Source organism: Myotis daubentonii, chromosome 4, assembly GCF_963259705.1.
Source record: "Myotis daubentonii chromosome 4, mMyoDau2.1, whole genome shotgun sequence".
NCBI lineage: Eukaryota > Metazoa > Chordata > Mammalia > Chiroptera > Vespertilionidae > Myotis > Myotis daubentonii.
The window spans coordinates 53,078,558-53,098,037 of NC_081843.1; the positions used below are offsets into that span (position 1 = coordinate 53,078,558).

Sequence of the window (19,480 nt, forward strand, 5' to 3'; positions counted from 1 at the left end):
AAAAATTACTTTATTATCCCTTTCTATATCCAAGGAGGATTATCGGCTCTCTTAGTGACAAAGAACAACATCTGAGCACTTGGGGAAGGAGGCAACAGAAGACAAAAGTCTAATAATCCAGGGATTAATGAAGTCAATAGTATCAGACTCAAGATTGGAGGAGAGGAGTTACCCGTTTCACCACAATCCTCCCTTCTGTCCTCACTTAGTCCCAGGACGGATTACACATGTGATTTTAGACGGTTCTTTGAATTCACCCAGCTGGTGGATCGTGGTTATAATTGCTTTATCTCTTTATCTCTAGATTGGTAAATAAAACCAGTTTTTAATAGGGAACAGGTCAGGAAGAGGCGACCTGCTACTTACTGGTAATCAGATTTGGGAGTGGAAGTAACAAATTTGGAGTGTCAACATTTAGGAGGACAATCTGTACTCTTGAATAGTTTGTGGAATTATACTGATATCACAAAGCTGTCAACATGTAGAATTGGGGTTTGCCATTTGAGTCACTAAAAGTAACTGCGTTTACTGTGAGTCATTGCATAACTATTTTACAATTATATAATAAGAAACCCAATTGTTACTAAACCAAGGAGGAAAAACATAAAATTGATTAGGAAGACACATGTAACTTAATCCTCTCCCCCCTTTTTTTAAAGGCCTTGCTTTACTAATTAAAAATCTGAAAACATTACTTAATATAGGACTGAGCTGGGCACAAAATTGAGGAGATATAAGTAGTAAAACACCTTTGTGGCTGATTAATTTCATTTAAGTAGAGAAAAAGATAAATATGTGAGTCTTAAGCAAAAAAAAATAAAAATTAAACACTGTGGCCTTAATTATCCCATATATCTACATAAGAATGGGAGAACAACGAATTCTGTGTATTAACCTCTGGTTCACTGTTTCCTTTCATGAGTTTGAATTAATCTTTGTAAAGTTATGGATAATTTATTGCTTTGCTTTCTCCTGTTAAACTACAAGTCTTGAGTTCCAGAGGGCTGTGTTTGGTGGCTGAATACATTTTCTATTCCCACAACAAATGATCGCAAATGTAGTGATTTAAAACAACACCTATTGATTATTTCATAGTTCTAGATGCCAGAAGCCCTGCTCAGGTCTCACAAAGCTGAAATCGAGGTGTCAGCGGGGCAACGATTCCTTTTGTAGTTTGGGATTATCTTCCAAGTTTATCTATTTGTTGGCAAAATTCAGAACAGTCAGGGGCTACTCAGTTCCAGACCCCCTGCCATTTCTTGCCACTCAGCCCTCTCCACAACAACCTCAAGGCCAACAGCAAAAGCATCCACTGCTTTGAATCTCCCTGACTCCTTTTAAAGAGCTGGCTTGATTACATCCGCCCCTCCCAGGATAAGCTCCCTTTAAAATGCAGCTGTTAAGTGCTGCTGATTCTCAAGTAAACAAAGCAGGGGCTAATTCTGCTGGGAGTGATAATCAGCCAATACGGAACCACCACAACTGCAGACTGTGGTAGCTGCTGTGAAGGAAATGGACAGGGTGGTGTGACAGATTAACTAGGGAAGAGCTCTTGTGACAGGAGGTGATATTTGGGCTGAGACCTGGAAGATGAGCATGAATCAGCCATGAGAAGAGCTGAGGGAAGAACAGTCCAGGCAGCAGCTGAACCCCTGTGTCTGAAACTATTCGAGAGTACAGATTGCCCTCCTGAATGGAATTCTCTGAAAGCTTGTTGTTTTGGCTATTATCCTTGGCTTTGAGTATTTTGACAAAAACACAATTCAACAAGGAATTAATTAAACAGCCGGGGTGATGCATGCTTTCTGGATGCACACAACAATGCCTTCTGCCCCCAGAGTGTCCTTGTAGGCCACCCACTGTACCGACCACAATCGGTGGCATCAGTGGCATGTTAACTGTGCTCTACTTCTGTCATTGGTGCCATAGGATGGTTTAGCTATTTATAGCAACCCTCATTACCCATCTGCAAGCATTAAGCCCTTTTTATACATTTATAGGCAAATGTGAATTTCAAAGGGACTATATTCTATGTCAGCAAAAAAGAAAAGGCTTTCGTGTTAAACTGTTTTCAACATTTTAAATCTACACAATGGCTTTTAGTGTGAATCTATGTCCTAATGCAGGTCTACCCCAAGGTTAAATTGTATTCAAAGATGAAAATAAGTCATTATTTTGGAATTCTTCACCCCCCCCCCCCCAACCATCATCTTGTCGTCTCTACCTAATTCATAAATAAGTCACTAAATCCTAAACACTCCACATAAGAAATATTTCTCAATTCTACCCCTACTTCATTATCCCCACCACGACGGCCTTCATTCATACTTTTAACATTGACCTTCTGAACAATCTTTCTGCTTAAAGTCTCTTCCTACTCTAGGCCATCTTCCATACAGTTGCCAGATTATATTCCGAAAAACCAAACAAAATCTGCTCTCATGAAGCTTACATTCTACTGGAAGAGACTGAAAGTTAAAAAAAAAAAAAAAAGACAAAATAAATGTGTGATAATGAGGTACATATAAAGAAAGTATAAGCGGCGTCAGAGGGAAGAGTAAAGGAGGAATTCATTTTATGTCATTTCAGCGTTATGATGATCTAACTGATAACACAGCACTGCGTCAGTGTAAGGTGTACAGCACACGGAAGGAATGATTGGATAAGGTGGTGACATTTGATTATAACAAACATGAACGCCCTCCAGCCAAAGACCAGCAGGAACACAGCCACAGCCAAACCAAGTTGGGTTTCTTGACTTGTCACAGGAAAGCAGACAACACGCCATGAGGAACGATGGAGGGTCTCAGTAGGAAGGTGTTGTAAACACTTATTACAGGGTTGGCCTTGTGGAAGGTGATTTGGGGAAGGATCAAAGCTTTGCTTTGAAATGGATGCTGTCAGGAAGCAGAGGTAATTCCATGATTGGGTATTTTGAGAATTATCTAGAAGGCAGGAAGAATGAAGCAAGGCTAAGGTTTTAACTAACTGGTCAAGAAACATAAGTCACTTGATTTTAGCCAGAATGGACATTTCAGTGGTTTGGAGAATGTTATTTGCTGTGGTTAGACATGATTATGGAGGGGTCTTACTTTTGTCTTGTCTATTATGGTCACAGAGCAGCTATGTCTGATGTGGGTGTTTTCTGAAATTATGTTCAACTGAACACTCAGACCTATCTGAGAATGCCAGTGACATCAGGGCTTAGCGGTGCCAGCCCAGCTCCAGTAGTTCAAGGCTGTTTTTCTTTTTGTAACAAAGCCGTCAAGTTCTACAATGATCTCTAATAGCAATTTATAACTCTTATTTGTAATTCTTTCCTAAATATTTAGAATATCATCAGTGTTATTATTTAGGGCAGTGTGTTCTAATACTCATAGTGTTGGCAACAGTTTACTTAATCACCGCTGTAATATACAAGGCCCTCTGCTACATGCTGTGGTAAAGAGAAAAACAGCCACCCGCAGGTTGCCTGAAAGGTTCTAGAATTGGAAGCAAGAACTTTGTGCTATGAATTTCAGAAACCACTTCAAAAGTCTCAGAATCACGTGCCTCATCTCTGAAACAAGAAGTTAGATGATATGTGTAACTCTTGCGAGATCTGCATGGTGCCAAGCTGTCTGTGCAGTAATCACATGGGGAGATTGTTAAAACTAGGTAGAGGTTTTAGGACCCCGAATTCCAAAGTCTGATTCAGCCTAAATTTCTGAGATTCATCATGTTGTTATCTTTCTTCTTTTAAAAAAATTACTGGGTAGTATTCAGTTGAATGAATATACCTGTTTATGTATTCTCTATGGATGGTCATCTGGGCTGCTTGTAGATTTTTTTTTTTAAATATATTTTATTGATTTTTTACAGAGAGGAAGGGAGAGAGATAGAGAGTCAGAAACATCGATGAGAGAGAAACATCGACCAGCCGCCTCCTGCACATCCCCCACCGGGGATGTGCCCGCAACCCAGGTACATGCCCTTGACCGGAATCAAACCTGGGACCTTTCAGTCCGCAGGCCGACGCTCTATCCACTGAGCCAAACCGGTTTCGGCTGCTTGTAGATTTTGATGATCAGGAATAAAGCTGCTGTAAACATTTCTGTGCAAGTCTTTTTGTGGATATGTACATTTTTAAAAATCAGTGTCTATCAGTGCAAATGCTAGGTCATAGTGTGTGTTTAACTTACATGAAACGAATGGGTCCACAATTTTGACACAGTGCAAATAAAAAAAGCTTAGAATCCCTCTCTTTTTGTTCCAAGTGTAGCCTAGTAGAGATGGCAAACAATGTCATAAGCTCAGGCAATCCCAGTCCCTCCTGACCTCCTATCCTCAAAAATTAAGCTCTGGGGCCTTGGAAGATCCTTCTACAGCCAGAGGGATGAAAGCTGTGTGGATAATATCTGTAGGTAACTGTAGTTTGGGCAATGCATTCGATAGTAACAGGTACATAAAACCCTTTCATAAATCTTTGCCTCTAGGTTTCTTCGTCTTCCATCTCACTGAGATCAAGCTCAGAAAGGGAGACCTCCGAATACTGACAGACCTAAAACAAAAGTCATTCTTGACAAAGAGGGCGTTATTAGCAAAGGTTTGATGGTATGTCTGGGTGAAGCCAGCCACTGTGGTGGGAGGGTCACACAGGCTCAATGGTCCCTACACGGCTGTGCTTTCTCTTGCAATATTGCTTCCTCTCAAGTTATCCGTAGTGCCACTTTCCTTCAGCAGGTAACCAGGCCCCACTTAAAGGAAAATAGAGACCATCAGAAAGCAACTCTTTCACTTCCTTGCCAGAAACATCCACCTATCTGTACCTTCTTCATCCGTCCTTTCCTTATTCCTTCCAGTCACAGTGAAGATGGAATCCCTCTTAAGGTACTTGCCATTCCATCTTCTCAAGGGCCTTGCTGTATTTATTACCTCTTATAATCTCCTCCTTTGTACTGGCTTATTCCCATCACTAAGCCTCTTTCAATTTCTTCTCCCTTGTGAAAGCTAACCTCTCAACACCAGGTACCAGGCTAGTTGTTGTCTTATCTTCCTGGTTGTCTGCAAAGCCTACTTCCTCTTTCTCACCTGAGTCAGCAAGGTCTACCTGGAGCCATTTTTTTAAAAATATTTTTTTTATTAATTTCAGAGAGGATGGAAGAGGGAGAGAGAAACAGAAACATCCATGATCATTGATTGGCTGCCTCCTGCACGCTCCCCCCTGGGGATTGAGCCTGCAACCTGGGCACGTGCCCTTCTCTGGAATCGAACCCAGGACCCTTTGGTCCGCAGGTTGACGCTCCACCCACTGAGCCAAACCGGTCAGGGCTACCTGGAACCATTTTTATCATAAAGCAGGCATTGCACAATTCTTTTTTAAGTATATGACTGATTGATAGATGGGAGTCCAAGGGTGCACAACGGATGGCTGGATAGCTCATAGCCCGAGACTTTGGGTGACTCGCTGGGCTGAGAAACTTCTCTTTCTGGTGTGTACAGGTAATCTGATACATGCTTTCATCTTGAATTAAAGTTATAAGGTCAGTAGTCCGCCACAAGTAACAAAGTATGACAAGTGGAGAAACACAGTAGTGTTGCACTGCCAAAGAACCCCTCCCGTGGGAACGCCGGTGCGCACCACCCAAGGGTCACACCTCTGCCCCTCCACCGAGGCGGCAGCCCCGGCACAGGGCGGCCTCCTGGCGCAACAGTTTACCGCTGCTCAGCGGCCACGGTCTCCGAGTCGCGGGTGGGGTGAGCGGAAGAGCCGAGCGGCTCCCGGCCAATGGCAGTTCTTGAACTTACACCTAGAGACGTCAGCGCGGCTTTGCAAACGGATGTCACACAGCTGGCTCGGAAACGTCTCCTCCCGCCCCAGAGAAGGGGCGTGGGTCCCGCGGCCCCCGGGGAACCTCGGGCGCCCGGAGGGAGGGGCGCGCGCCGCTCCCCGCTCGCCCCGCGCCCTCGCCCGCCGGCCAGCCTCCCGGCTGCCCCAGTCCGGCGGTCGTCCCGTCCCGGGGAGCCGCCGGCGCCCCGTCCCCGCATCCCCGCCCCGAGCGCGCCGCCGCCGCCGCCGCCGCCGGCTCCGCCCCTCCCCGAGCGGGCCGCGCGCTCCTGCGGCTCCGAGCCGCGTCGCGGGCGCGCGCGCCGCCGGCGGAGCCGCAGTTAAAATGGTCCGAGCGGGACCCCGCGCTCCCCCCGCCGCCGCAGTGACGGACTGAGCCGGCGGGTCAGGCTCGGACTGGCCGCCCAGCCTGCAGGCTCCGTCTCTCCGTCGCGCCCCCCAGCTCGCGCCCCCCGCCCCCCCGGCCTCCCCGGGCGCAGCATGTAGCCCCGACGGGCGCCGAGGCGGCCCCAGCGGACGCCCACCCCCGCCGCGCGTGTGTGCCCGTGTGAGCGTGTGCGCCGGGGGCGACCCGCCGCGCCCGAGCCCGAGCCCGAGCCCGAGCCAGCGAGCGGCCTGCCCCGCCGCCGGGAGCCCACTCTCCGGGCCTCCCACGCCCCGTCCCGGTCCCCGTCCCCGGGGCCTTCTATATGGGCCACCTTCTCTCGAAGGAGCCGCGTAACCGCCCGAGCCAGAAGAGGCTTCGCTGCTGCAGCTGGTGCCGCCGCCGCCGCCCGCTTCTCAGGCTGCCCCGCCGGACCCCGGCCAAGGCGCCCCCGCAGCCGGCGGCGCCCCGGAGCCGGGACTGCTTCTTCCGCGGGCCCTGCATGCTCTGCTTCATCGTGCACAGCCCCGGCGCGCCCGCCCCCGCCGGCCCAGAGGAGGAGCCGCCGCTGTCGCCGCCGCCGCGGGACGGGGCCTACGCCGCGGCCGCCTCCTCGCAGCACCTGGCGCGGCGCTACGCGGCCCTGGCTGCCGAGGACTGCGCCGCCGCCGCCCGCCGCTTCCTGCTGTCCTCGGCCGCCGCCGCCGCCGCCGCCGCCTCGGCCTCGTCGCCGGCCTCCTGCTGCAAGGAGCTGGGGCTGGCCGCGGCCGCCGCCTGGGAGCAGCAGGGCCGCAGCCTCTTCCTGGCCAGCGTGGGGCCCGTGCGCTTCCTGGGGCCGCCGGTCGCCGTGCAGCTCTTCCGGGCGCCGACGCCGCCGCCGGCCGAGCCCCCCACGCCCCCGGAGATGGTGTGCAAGCGGAAGGGGGCCGGGGTGCCCGCCTGCACCCCCTGTAAGCAGCCCCGCTGCGGCGGCGGGGGCTGCGGCGGCGGCGGCGGCGGCGGGGGCCCTGCGGGAGGAGGCGCCTCGCCTCCCCGGCCCCCCGATGCCGGGTGCTGCCAGGGCTCCGAGCCGCCGCCGCCGCCCCTCTGCCCCCCGCCCTCCTCTCCCGCTTCCGAAGGTGCCCCCTCCGAGGCCGGCGGGGACGCTGTCCGAGCTGGGAGCACCGCCCCCTCGCCTGCCCAGCAGCAGCACGAATGCGGCGACACGGACTGTCAGGAGCCCCGCGAAAACCCCTGCGACTGTCATCGGGAGCCGCCCCCCGAAACCCCCGACATCAACCAGCTGCCGCCATCCATCCTGCTCAAGGTGGGTCTGGGCGAATGGCGCGGGGATGCGCGCTCGCCCCCAACCCGGCCCCTCCTCGGGGTTCTCTCCCTCCTCCCTCTAAGCGCTGAGGAGGGGGTTCCCCGACAGCCAGAGGCGCCCAGGGGGGAGGTTGGGAAACCGACGGGGAGGATGCTTATGGCCTCCTTTTTGAAGTTAGAAAAACTTGGAATCTCCTGAATGTCTTTTAATAGCTCGGGCTTGTGAGGCACAATTCAGGGTTCATCTGTTATTAGATCGCCAGCCCAAGTGCTTTAGAAACTCTTGGTAGGTTTTCTGTGACATGTTTTTTATTAATTGAGCAACTTGCCCTTACTGGGTATAGACTTTATATATTAGAATTCGAAAGTTTTCGAGCTACTTTCAGGTTTGACAGACGCTCATTGATGTCAGTAACAGTTAACTTGTTTTGAACATGTACTATGATCAGGCACTGGGCCAGAGCTTTATATACATAATATCTAATTTAATCTTCCAGTTACCGCTGTGAGGCAGATTTTGTTAATGTCATTACTGTGTACAAGAAGGAACTGATTTTTCATACTATGTGCCCACAGTCCAAAGGCAGACGTCTACAAGTGGTATTTGCTCTAGGGAGCTTACAGCCTGGTGGGGTAAGCTGTAACAAAGCTTGAATGACTTGTCCACGGTCACACGCAGAGTAAGAGGCGTACCGGGAATTTAGGCCTGCTTGACTGGAAAACCCTCTTGTTTATGCTATGCTGTGTTAGCTTCCTACATTTTAACCCGTAACATAAAAGCATACAGGTTTCTGGAGAGTAAGGGGAGACATTCTTTTGTTGTTGTTGTTGGGGAATGGGTCAGTGGAGAAGAGGTGGGTGTCCTGTGGGAGCTTTGTCTCACTTTCAAATACTAACTCAAATTTGCAATTTTGTCATTGCTGTGATAAACTTAATTATGTGATAGAGTTTGTATTATTATTATTATTATTAACAAGTTATTTATTCCCTCATTTTCTCTCTTCTCCCCTCCCACCCTTTTCTGGAGCTTAATGCATGTAATCTTCCTTTTTCACAGTGGATGATATTTACGACCAGCCCCAAATAACTTAGATAAAAATTTGGCTACTTTTATTGTTACTGAAGTAACTGACATCAATTGCAATTGTTACTGTCACGGATATACTTTGTGTGATTAGACTTTTTGCACATTGATAATCCTGTGTTTTTATCTGTTTTGTTTTGATGTTATTGTTCTTGAAAATTATACAGCAAGGGGGGGGGGGGCGTAAGCTTAACTTCTACTTGTGTCAAAATGTAATGACTTAACTCTTTGGAGGTATATTTGTTGGAGGAGTAATTGCCTCCTCTGTGTGTTCCGGATGTGCATTTTAGAGCAGAGGGAACTTTTTTGCTTGTTTATGGACTTAGACAATTTTTTTTAATCTGGAATTTTTTTCTTTATTAAGATATTACGTATGTGTCCTTATCCCCCCATTTCCCCCCACCCCCCTACTCATGCCCTCACTCCCCTGGTGTCTGTGTCTATTGGTTAGGCTTATATTGCATGCATACAAGTCCTTTGGTTGATCTCTCCCCTTTACCCCCACCCTCCCCTACCTTCCTTTTGAGGTTTGAAGGTGTGATCGATGCTTCTCTGTCTCTGGATCCGTTTTTGTTCATCAGTTTATGTTGTTCATTATATTCCACAAATGAGTGAGATCATGTGATATTTATCTTTCTCTGACTGGCTTATTTCACTTAGCACAATGCTCTCCAGTTCCATCCATGCTGCTGCAAATGGTAAGAATTCCTTCTTTTTTACTGCAGCGTAGTATTCCATCGTGTAGATGTACCACAGGTTTTTAATCCAATCATCTGCTGATGGGCACTTAGGCTGTTACCAAGTCTTAGCTATGGTGAATTGTGCTGCTATGAACATAGGGGTGCATATATCCTTTCTGATTGGTGTTTCTAGTTTCTTGGGATATATTCCTAGAAGTGGGATCACTGGGTCAAATGGGAGTTGCATTTTTAGTTTTTTGAGGAAACGCCATACTGTTCTCCACAGTGGCTGCATCAGTCTGCATTCTCACCAGCAGTGCACAAGGGTTCAAGTTCCTTTTTCTCCACATCCTCACACTTTTTATTTGTTGATTTGTTGATGATAGCCATTCTGACAGGTGTGAGATGGTACCTCACTGTTGTTTTGATTTGCATCACTCGCATGATTAGTGACTTTGAGCATGTTTTCATATGTCTCTTGGCCTTCCTTATGTCCTCTTTTGGAAAGTATCTATTTAGGTCTGTTACCCATTTTTTTTTTATTGGGTTATCTTTCTTTTGTCAAGTTGTATGATTAGAGGGAACTTTCTTGAGTCCTTTAAATTGGTGGATGACATAGACAAAGAAAATATCAACAAATATTTGGTATGGAAAATTGATTGCTGTCTTGTTATTTGGCAGGTAAGACTGTTTAAAGACAAACCAAATAAAAAACCAGGTATTCCTGCTTTCTACCAAAACTGGTTATTTCATGAGGTAGGGAACATTTTAATACAAAAGAAAGAAGAAATGACATGATCTCATAATAAAGAGAATCCCCATAGGCAAACTTATTCTATATGCTACATTGTTCTTTTTCACGTGTTATTTTTTACGTGGTTTTTTTTTCCCCCCTGTGGACTATTGAAAACTTGGTGTAAGGGACTTTTGGGAATTACTCCTTAGACTTGCCCTGTTGTGATGGAGAATTTGGACATGATATGGAGATGTTTTACCTATATTAGAAACTGGAATAAAGATTGTCTACGTGGGTTTTATGGTCCTAGTTGTATTCAGCAACAAGTGAGTTGTACTGTCTGGAATGAATCGAAATCAGGGTTTTTCTGTGTTTACCAGCCCAAATAGAATTTTCAGGGATAAAGCTTTTGGGGGCATAGGCTCTGTTGACATAGATCTTGCTTATTGCTGTGTGCCCTCCCCTAAGTGCAGTGCCTGGCATTTAGTAGCACTCAGTAAATATTTATGAACAAATGAATGACCAAATGTTTAGAAATCTGGGCTGACCCTGGGTGAATATGCCATACCACTAAGATAAGTGTCTAAGAAATGTTTATATCTTGACTTCAGAGTTGTTCTGAGCTACAACAGAGCCATGTGATGTTGAGAGGTTTCTGGCTCTGTTTCTGGTGAGAACTGGAAGTATTTGGCTTGGAGAAGAGAAGACTTAGGCGGCTATGTCCCTCCCTCCCTCCCTCCCTCCCTCCCTTCTTTTTTACAGTATAGGAAGGGTTGTTGCATAGAGAGGCACAAATCCATCTTCTCCATTGGAAACATTCAAGCACAATAGCCGCTAGCCACATGTGGGTATTTAAATTTAAAGTGGTTAAAATTAAATAAAATTGAAAATTCAGTTTCTAGGTTACAGTAGCCACATCAGTAGTCATGGGTGACTGGCCACTATTGTGTGGACTGTGCAGATCCAGAACATTCCCCTCATTTTAGAAAGTCCTGGGTAAACCTTCATAGTTTTTTTTTTTTTTTTCTTTATAAATGGCATCAAAATGTTCATGTTCTGCAGTTTGTTTGTTTATAGTTTGGTTTGGAGGTCTTTTCACATTAGTGAGGATATGGTTTCCTTCATTCTTTTTAACTGCTGCATAGTATCCCATAGTGTTACACCACATGTATTTATTTCTCTAGTACTGGATGTTTCTAATTAATTGCTACTACAAATGATGCTAATAGATTTTTTTTCTATGTACACGTGGTCATATTTTTCTAGGGTAGATGTCAAGGAGTGGAATTTCAGGTTTGAAGAATGTCTCTATTTGGAAATTTAGAAAGTCCTTTCTAACAGTAAGAGCTGTGTAGAAATGAAATTAGTTCTTTCTTGAAATCGTGAGCCTCACTGGAAACCGTAATTTTGTAACTTCAGAACAGGAAGAGACCTTTGACAGCATCTGATCTTACCTCGTGTCTTACGCATGAAGATACAGGCTGGAGAAGTCAAATGGCTTGCTTACCCCGAGACATTTCAGACAGTGAATGGCAGACCTTGGGCTGGCACCCAGCTTAGTGTTTCCAGCTCCAGAGATCTTTTCAACATCCTGTGTGGGAGGGCCTGAATTATCTCTCATAAATTTTATGAAGGAGATTCCTGAATGGGGAGAAGGGGCAGGACAGTGGGGCAGGACAGAGGACTGACTTCTAAGTCATCATGAGTCAGAGACTAATTTAAAATTGGGTCTGTAGGCGTTGAATTGTGGTCTTTAATATAAGAATTTGAGAAGCAGGAACTAGGTCTTCAAAGGTCAACTGTGAGAGTAGTATTTTTTTTAAGCACTTAAGTCTGTTACATTTGCTCATTGAGTGGTTAATGGATTGTTTTGGATCAAATAAGTTAGCTTCGATCTTTGCTACCTGTTGCCTTTATAATTTAAGTAATCCTGCCTACTAATATCACAATTAGATATTTATATGGTAGAACCATTATGCAACAATTTTACCAAATGATAGCAGTGGAATATATTTCTTTATAATTACTGTTTGAGTAACTGGTTATGTTGTGGTCTATCTTTACATTTTGGAGACTTTGTGTGCTGTGCTTAGATATCTTGTTCTCTGCCAGCAGACCTGTTTCTTTCCAAAGAAAACCAGGTGAGAGATCCAAAATCCATCAGCACCATTAGGAAGTCGCCTCACCATGCATGCACCCTTGATAATGTGTCAGTAGGTGCTAAGTCTTTTATTTTTACAGTGTTATTACCACCAGGTTGCTTCAGTGTTTAAGGAAAAGTTTCATAAGAGAAATGGGCTTTGGAAGAAAGCTTACATACCTGATCTATATTTTCCCTCCAGGTATGCTAACAAGGATGAAAGCAATGCAAAGAGGAGTCAAAGAAAAAAAATACTACTTTTTAAACTTTGAATGTAGATTACTAGTGGGTAACAGTAAATTACCTGTAGCATTTCCTGAGTGCTTGATTTAAGGCTCCAGTACCAAATAACCTCTAGTCTAGAAGGTATGTCTCTGGTGTTCTAGGAATGGTTTTAGTCAGCACTGAAATGGAGTGTCCTGAGGTAGTCAGATTTAAGATTTTTCTTTGCTAAAGAATGCAAAGCAATCTTGATGAACTTAATCAGGCTACCAAAAGGTGTGATTTGTTTTCATTTTAAGAAGTCTGTAAATTTTGCCTTATACTAGTAGCTGTCAAGGGGATAACCTTGAGTAGTTCTTTGCCAATTTGGAGTATCAGGTTGTATAAATGATAAGGAATGTAAGGGAAGATAAGTGAAGGCAAATATAGAACCGTTTAATATTAACATAAGAGTTACTTGACTTTGGCTAAATATCCGATTTTAGTCTTGCCCAAGTCTTGGCCAGTTTGGAGCCCAAGTGGTATTGTAAGGTCATACAATGGGCATGGAATGGAAGCTCTGCCACTGAGAGGGTCTTGGAGCATCAGTACCCAATAGTAATGAGTGCATTTGGCGTACACATCTTTGCTTCTAAATCCCTTTCTCCAATAAAAGGAATCAGTGCTCCATAGAGAAATGGCAATTTCAGGGCTAGGACAAGGAAAGTACAAGATGAGCCTAGGCCAGTGAAGGCGAACCTTTTGAGCTCGGCGTGTCAGCATTTTGAAAAACCCTAACTTAACTCTGGTGCCGTGTCACATAAAGAAATTTTTTGATATTTGCAACCATAGTAAAACAAAGATTTATATTTTTGATATTTATTTTATATATTTAAATGCCATTTAACAAAGAAAAATCAACCAAAAAAATGAGTTCACGTGTCACCTCTGACATGCGTGTCATAGGTTCGCCATCAGTGCCCTAGGCCATGGTCTGCAAACTGCGGCTCGCGAGCCACATGTGACTTTTTTGGCCCCTTGAGTGTGGCTCTTCCACAAAATACCACGTGCGGGCGCACGTACAGTGCAATTGAAACTTCGTGGCCCATGCGCAGAAGTCGGTTTTCGGCCTGGGTGAGTCTATTTTGAGGAAGTACTGTTGATATTTGGCTCTGTTGACTAATGAGTTTGCCGACCACTGGAGAGTATTTTGTGCCAGGACACAAGGAAGTCCTCAAAGAATGATGGACATATGTCAAAAGGATACATTATTTCATTGTATCTCCTCCCCCCACCGAAAGTCTTTAGTGACTGGGTTTAGAATAAAACTTATTCTTATTTAAATTTCATAATATCTGACTTTGTGGGTTCAATCCCGATCGGGGTGCATACAGGAGGCAACTGATCTACTACATCTCACTCTCCCTTCCTCGCTCCCTCCCCTTTCTTCTCTCTCTAAAATAAAAAAGAATTTCTAAAAAAAAAAAAAAAATGGCATCATACAACATGTAGTCTGGAATATTGTGTTGCACCTTTAATACCTATCTCTTACAACACCCAGCATAGTCAATGTAAAATAGCTACAGGCAGTGGATATGTCTCTCTCACATTGATGTTTCTCCCTGTCCTCCCTTCCACCCTCCTTTCCACTCCCTCTAAAAATCAATGGAAAAAATATTTTCAGGTGAGGATAAATAAAAAGAAAAAAGAAAAAGAAAACTACTCCACTTTACTTCTTTTCAAATATTTATATAATTTGTATACAGCCCGCCTGCTCATAAACCTTAACTCCTTTTTGCAGTAATATCTTATAGCAGATACGATTTCTGCATCAAGATATGAAATGGTCCAAAGTAGGTATTGGTTTTGTTGATTTTTAAGTACTATAAGATTCTACGGGATAGGTATGACCAAGTGTTAAGCAACCATGTGTTTTGGAAGTTGTTTCATTCTGAAATAATCTCCTGATATCTTATACTAATGTCTCACTCAAAAATGGAATCTTTCAAAAGGTACAAACTTCCAGTTATAAAATAAATAAGTCATAGGAAAATAATATACAGCATGGTAGCTATAGTTAATAAGATTGTATTGCATATCTGAAAGTTGCTAAGAGAAATCTTAAAAGTTCTTACAAGAAAAAAAAGAGAATTTTCTAACTAGGTATGGTGATGGATGGTAACTAGACTTAATTGTGGTGATCATTTTGTAATGTACACAAATACTGAATCATTATGTTATGCCTGAAACTAATATAATGTTACATGTCACTTATACCTCAATAAAAAATAAATTAAAGAAAAGAAAAATCATGCCCCCTACCCCAAGAATCTTTCACGGTTTAGAAATATATGGATATCAGCCTGGTAGTGATTAATTCAGGTTATATCAATAATATGACATACATTTTCTGATAATTAATAGCTTAGTTATGTTGTCCAGATCTGCCACTTAAGATCAAGAATATTAAGTTTGGCCCTGGCCTGTGCGGTGCGGTGGCTGGGCATCATCCCATACACTGAAAGGTTACTGGTTCAATTCCCAGTCAGGGCACCTGCCCCGGTTGCAAGCTTGTTCCCTGGTAGGGGGTGTGCAGGAGGCAGCCTATCAATGGTTTGCTCTCACATTCATGTTTCTCTCTCTCACTAAATATCAATACAAAAATCATTCAAATAAAAAAAGAACATTAAGTTTGTTTTCAATCCAGGTCATGACTACAAGTCATTGCTGATTCCCAGTATCCATTCCCCTTATATTCTTTTTAGTAACAGAATCCAAGCCAGGCACGTGACCAGTTAATTAGACACATTTCCTAGCCCCTCGTGGATAGGTGTGGCTGTGTGACTAAATATTAGGTTCGAGGCTGTGCGTGGAAGCAATGTGTACAGCTTTCAAGCCATACCATTCAAGGCAGCTGTGTCCTTTGGTTCCTTTTCCTTTTTCCAAGGTTACACTAAGAGTAAGCCGTCTTTCACACTGTGAAAGCTGTGAGGGCAGTGATGGAAAAGCAAAAGATTTAAGATGATAGATCCTGGATTTTCTACATCCTTAATGGAGTTTGGACTTCTGTCATGTTCAAGCCATTGCTGATGGGCCTCTGTCAAAGTAAGCCATTTCCTGGCTTGATGTACGTGCCATCCAGTTTTTCAGTGTCCTCCCTCACCCCCACTCCCCTTGGAGTTTTCTTTATTCTTCAGACATGTTGTTCTGGGTCAGTCCTTTACAGATCTGGGTTCTTTTTTTTCTTCAAAATGACCTTTGAAATGCTTTTTCTTGAATCTCATATTACCAAAGATAACTCAGAACTGCCTTTGACTATATAATCTTTAAGCCAATGAACAAATTTTATGTCTTAGTGCCTCCCACAGAAATGTAGGGACATGTGCACAGATGTTTGTTACGAAAATAGTTTGGGGACGACTGGTAGTTTTCTGAGGAGTTAGGATATGGGTGCATTTTAATGACAAAAGCAGGAATCTTTTTTTTTAAATTAATATATTTTTATTGATTTCAGAGAGGAAGGGAGAGGGAGAGAGAGAAACATCAATGATGAGAAAGAATCATTGATCAGTTGCTTCCTGCATGCTCCACACTGGGGATCGAGCCCACAATCCAGGCATGTGCCCTGGCCGGGAATTGAACTGTGACCTCCTGGTTCACAGATCAATGCTCAACCACTGAGCCACTATGACTGGGTGAAAGCAGAAATCTTTAAACATGTTATCTATATCTGTGCAACATACTGTGTCAGGACTTAGCAGTTTAAAACCACAAACATTTATTATTTTACATTTTGTGTGGTTTTGTAATTCCCATGTGGCTTAGCTGGGTCCTTAGTATTCTGTCTTTTTACTTTTATCCATCTTTGGTATTGGTTTTATCTTTCCTTTACCTACTTAGTGAATTTCCTTTCACTTGGATGCAGAAGACTCATCTAGATCCACCCAGATTTAGTCAATTACTTGTGGTTTATAACAATCATCTCACTTTTACATGAGAGAAAACTGTTTCAAGACGGTACTGTCCAAAGTGAGACATATCTTAAATAAGGTGCTTCTTTGTTATACTGACCATGGTCCACATATTTTCTATTTGTTAAGGGAAAAATTAGCCCTTTAAATCCATGTAGTGATTTAATTGTACACAGATGATGTAGTCTCCCTAAGTCCCAGTTTTCTCATGTGTAAAATGAGGAGGGTGAGCATAAAAATATCCATAAGAGAGGAACTTCCAGCTATGGATGCATGAAGAGTTTGGTGACTCCTCTCTATAAAAAAAAAACAACTGAATAAAAATGCCCTAAATTATCTGGGCTTTGGAAATTGACCAAAGGCAGACAACATATTCTTTTTCTTAGGGAAACTGCTAGAGCTTCAGGTGAGAATAGTGGAAGCCTACATTCTTGAATGAAGCCCCTTCTGTAGCCCTCTGCCCCAGTACTTTTGGCAAAAACCAGAGTTTGGAAAACCAGCATCTTTGATGCCAGAGAGGCTAAGTCATTTTGGGGCAATGAGTAAACCTGTTTGTCAACTAAAAGTGATGAACTTGGTGGAAAACAAACAGGGAAAATCCACAAATTTTAAGACTCAGGTTTTGGTGCCAGTGGGATGAGTGGGGGATCAGCTAGGAACTTAACAGGCAGACCTTGGAAATAAGACAACCATGGGAGGATAAGCTCTCCATTTTTATTTCTGGCTTGCTGTGAAACTATTGACATTGCATGAGGATCTGGGCGTGGCTAGCAGAAAGCAAGGGCCAAAGCCGACTTGAAAATGGTTAAGCCTGAATGTGCTCTTTCCAATCCACACGGAGATTATGGATCTCCACAAATACATTGTGTTTCAATTGCCTGGGGTATTCAGTACAGTAACATGCAGTACAGGTTGGTAGCCTTGGAGCAGCAGGCTATACCATGTAGGCTAGGTGTGCAGTAGGTTATTATACTATCCAGGTTTGTGTAAGTGCACTCTATGGTATTTACACGGCAAAATCACCTAGTGGCACATTTCTTAGAATATATTCCTGTTAAGTGATTTATGACTGTGTTTAGTTACGTTCTTAGCATTTGCCCTGAGGTTTATAATTAACAGCATGATTTATAACAATCTCATTTTGAGTAATATTGTATTGTTTGGTCTGAAGCCTATTGATGGGAGTGTCCTTGGTCAGAAATGCCTATAGTGCTTGCGCAGGCACACCTCTGTCCTAGCAAGCTCGAGACAATCCTCCAGCAGGGCCTTATTTACGTTTGGGACTGCTCTTTCGGTTCTTAATTATGATTGCAGGATACGCTTCATCAAGGAACCATCGGGGAACTTTGAGGGACATGATTTACTACTTGCAGATTCTGGAGGGCAATAGGGTACACTCAGGGTTCACATAGTCAGGTCATAGTTAGAGAATGTGGTCTTGGGGCTATGCCTTCAGTAAGGTTCAAGGGTGGGGAGTCTAGGGTTTTGCGGGTTTACTTTAATGGGTGAACTTAAAGCACAAGAGCAGGAATTCGGGCAGGAATTAGAGCAGGAAAGGAGAAATGAGGCCACTCAAGTGGTCCGTCAGTCTAGGTTACCCAGGCCTTTCTGAAGGTCAGACCTTCTTGGGTGGTGGTGACCTAGTTCCTTATCTGGTTGTTTTGCTAGTAGCTGTGTCATATAACTAACAATATGCTTATTCAAGATTGATGTCTTTTGAAATAGATGTCTTGGCAATTAAAAGCCTGATGTCAGGCATTTACACTAAAAATACCAATTTAGTGTTAAATGGTATATAAAAACGTTTCTATGTTTATGTTGTTATATGTTTTGTGTCCATACAATTAACATAGATTTGTAATTATTATTTTATGTAGTTGTCTTTTCAATCATTTAGTATTGGAGTAAAAGCCAAAAATACATTAATACTGAATTTTATATTTGCCGGCATAAATACTTAGCTTTATGGGTGTTCTTTATTTTTTTGGGTGTGCTTACAAGCCACTGTGCTTTTAAGTGCTCTTTCATTTCAGTCTGAAGGATTCCCTTTAGCATTTCTGTTAGGTGATAAAATCCCTCAATGTTCATTTATCTGGAAATAATCTTAATTTTGCCTTCATCTTTGAAGGATAATTTTGCTAGATATAGAATTCCTGGTTTAGAGTTTTTCTTTTAGCGCTTTAAGTATGTTATCCCATTGTCTGCTGGCTTACATTGTTTCTGATGAGAAATCAGATGTTAATCTGATTGAAAATCTTTTGTATGTAATGAATTGTTTTTCTCTTGCTGCTTTCAGGGGTCTCTCTTTGTCTTCTGACAATTTGATTATAATGTGTCTTAGTGTAGACCTCTTTGAGTTAATCCTATTGTGATTCATTGAGTTTATGAATGTCTAGATTTATCAGATTTGCCAGGGATCAGAAATGTTATGTTTAGACTGAAAGTTCTATCTTATTTTCCTTGGCCTGTGATTCCATTGTTACCTCAGTTTTCAAAGACATTGCTGTGCTACTTTGGGTTTCTTCTGCACATGTGTAGCTTTGTGGTTAACTCAGGTTTTTTTGTCACTTCTTTCACTGAATTAGGGGTGCTCTTTCCAGATCTCTCCTTTGATCATTCCGTCACACTCTTTGACCTAGTGGTCTCTTTTCCTGGTTCTCTAGATAGAAAGATGGAGTTTCCCTCAGAGTTATATCGTGTGTTATATGCCTGTGCTGCTATATATATTTGTAGAACTTGGGCTGTTTACATGATGAAGCGGTAAGAAAAAGGTAATGGAGGTTCCTTTCACACTCTTTGGTCTACAGAGTTTTTTCCTGGTGCTTCTGGCAAAAACATGGGCTGACAGAATTTTAGGTGCCTGCACAGCTGCCACATTACATCTCTGTGACTGAAGCTGAATTTGGGACATGGCCAGTAGAGAGAATAGGGAAAAGTGAAAGAAAACTCCAAATGGGGACTCTTCCCACATTCTCTGTTTCACAGAAGTCCTCCCTCTGTCCAGAGAGATGGTTTTCTCTCTTTGTTTTTATTAGTTATGCCTGTCATGTAGTTCTGTACAGGGGCCATCCTCAGTTCCACACTGGTAGAGAAAAGGAAAAATAACATAGGAAACTCATTCCTGTTATTGGTCATTCTTTAAATTTGGCTCACCTCCCCAATTCCTATGTTT

The 19,480-nt window shown here is 43.6% G+C and overlaps 1 protein-coding gene across 8 annotated transcripts in view; it reads left to right on the forward strand.

Moving 5' to 3' along the window:
• The first annotated feature begins 6,001 nt into the window (after positions 1–6,001).
• FBXL17 (F-box and leucine rich repeat protein 17) overlaps positions 6,002–19,480 on the forward strand; it is a 473,454-nt gene continuing 459,975 nt past the window's right edge. For 2 of the 8 annotated variants that reach the window (XM_059693957.1, XM_059693956.1), the window contains exon 1: positions 6,004–7,497. In XM_059693957.1, coding sequence (XP_059549940.1) covers positions 6,517–7,497 — 981 coding nt within the window. In that variant the 5' untranslated portion in view covers positions 6,004–6,516. Of the gene's footprint in view, positions 7,498–19,480 lie in introns of all 8 variants that reach the window. The other 6 variants (XM_059693961.1, XM_059693958.1, XM_059693955.1 and 3 more) reach the window with 4 other exon arrangements.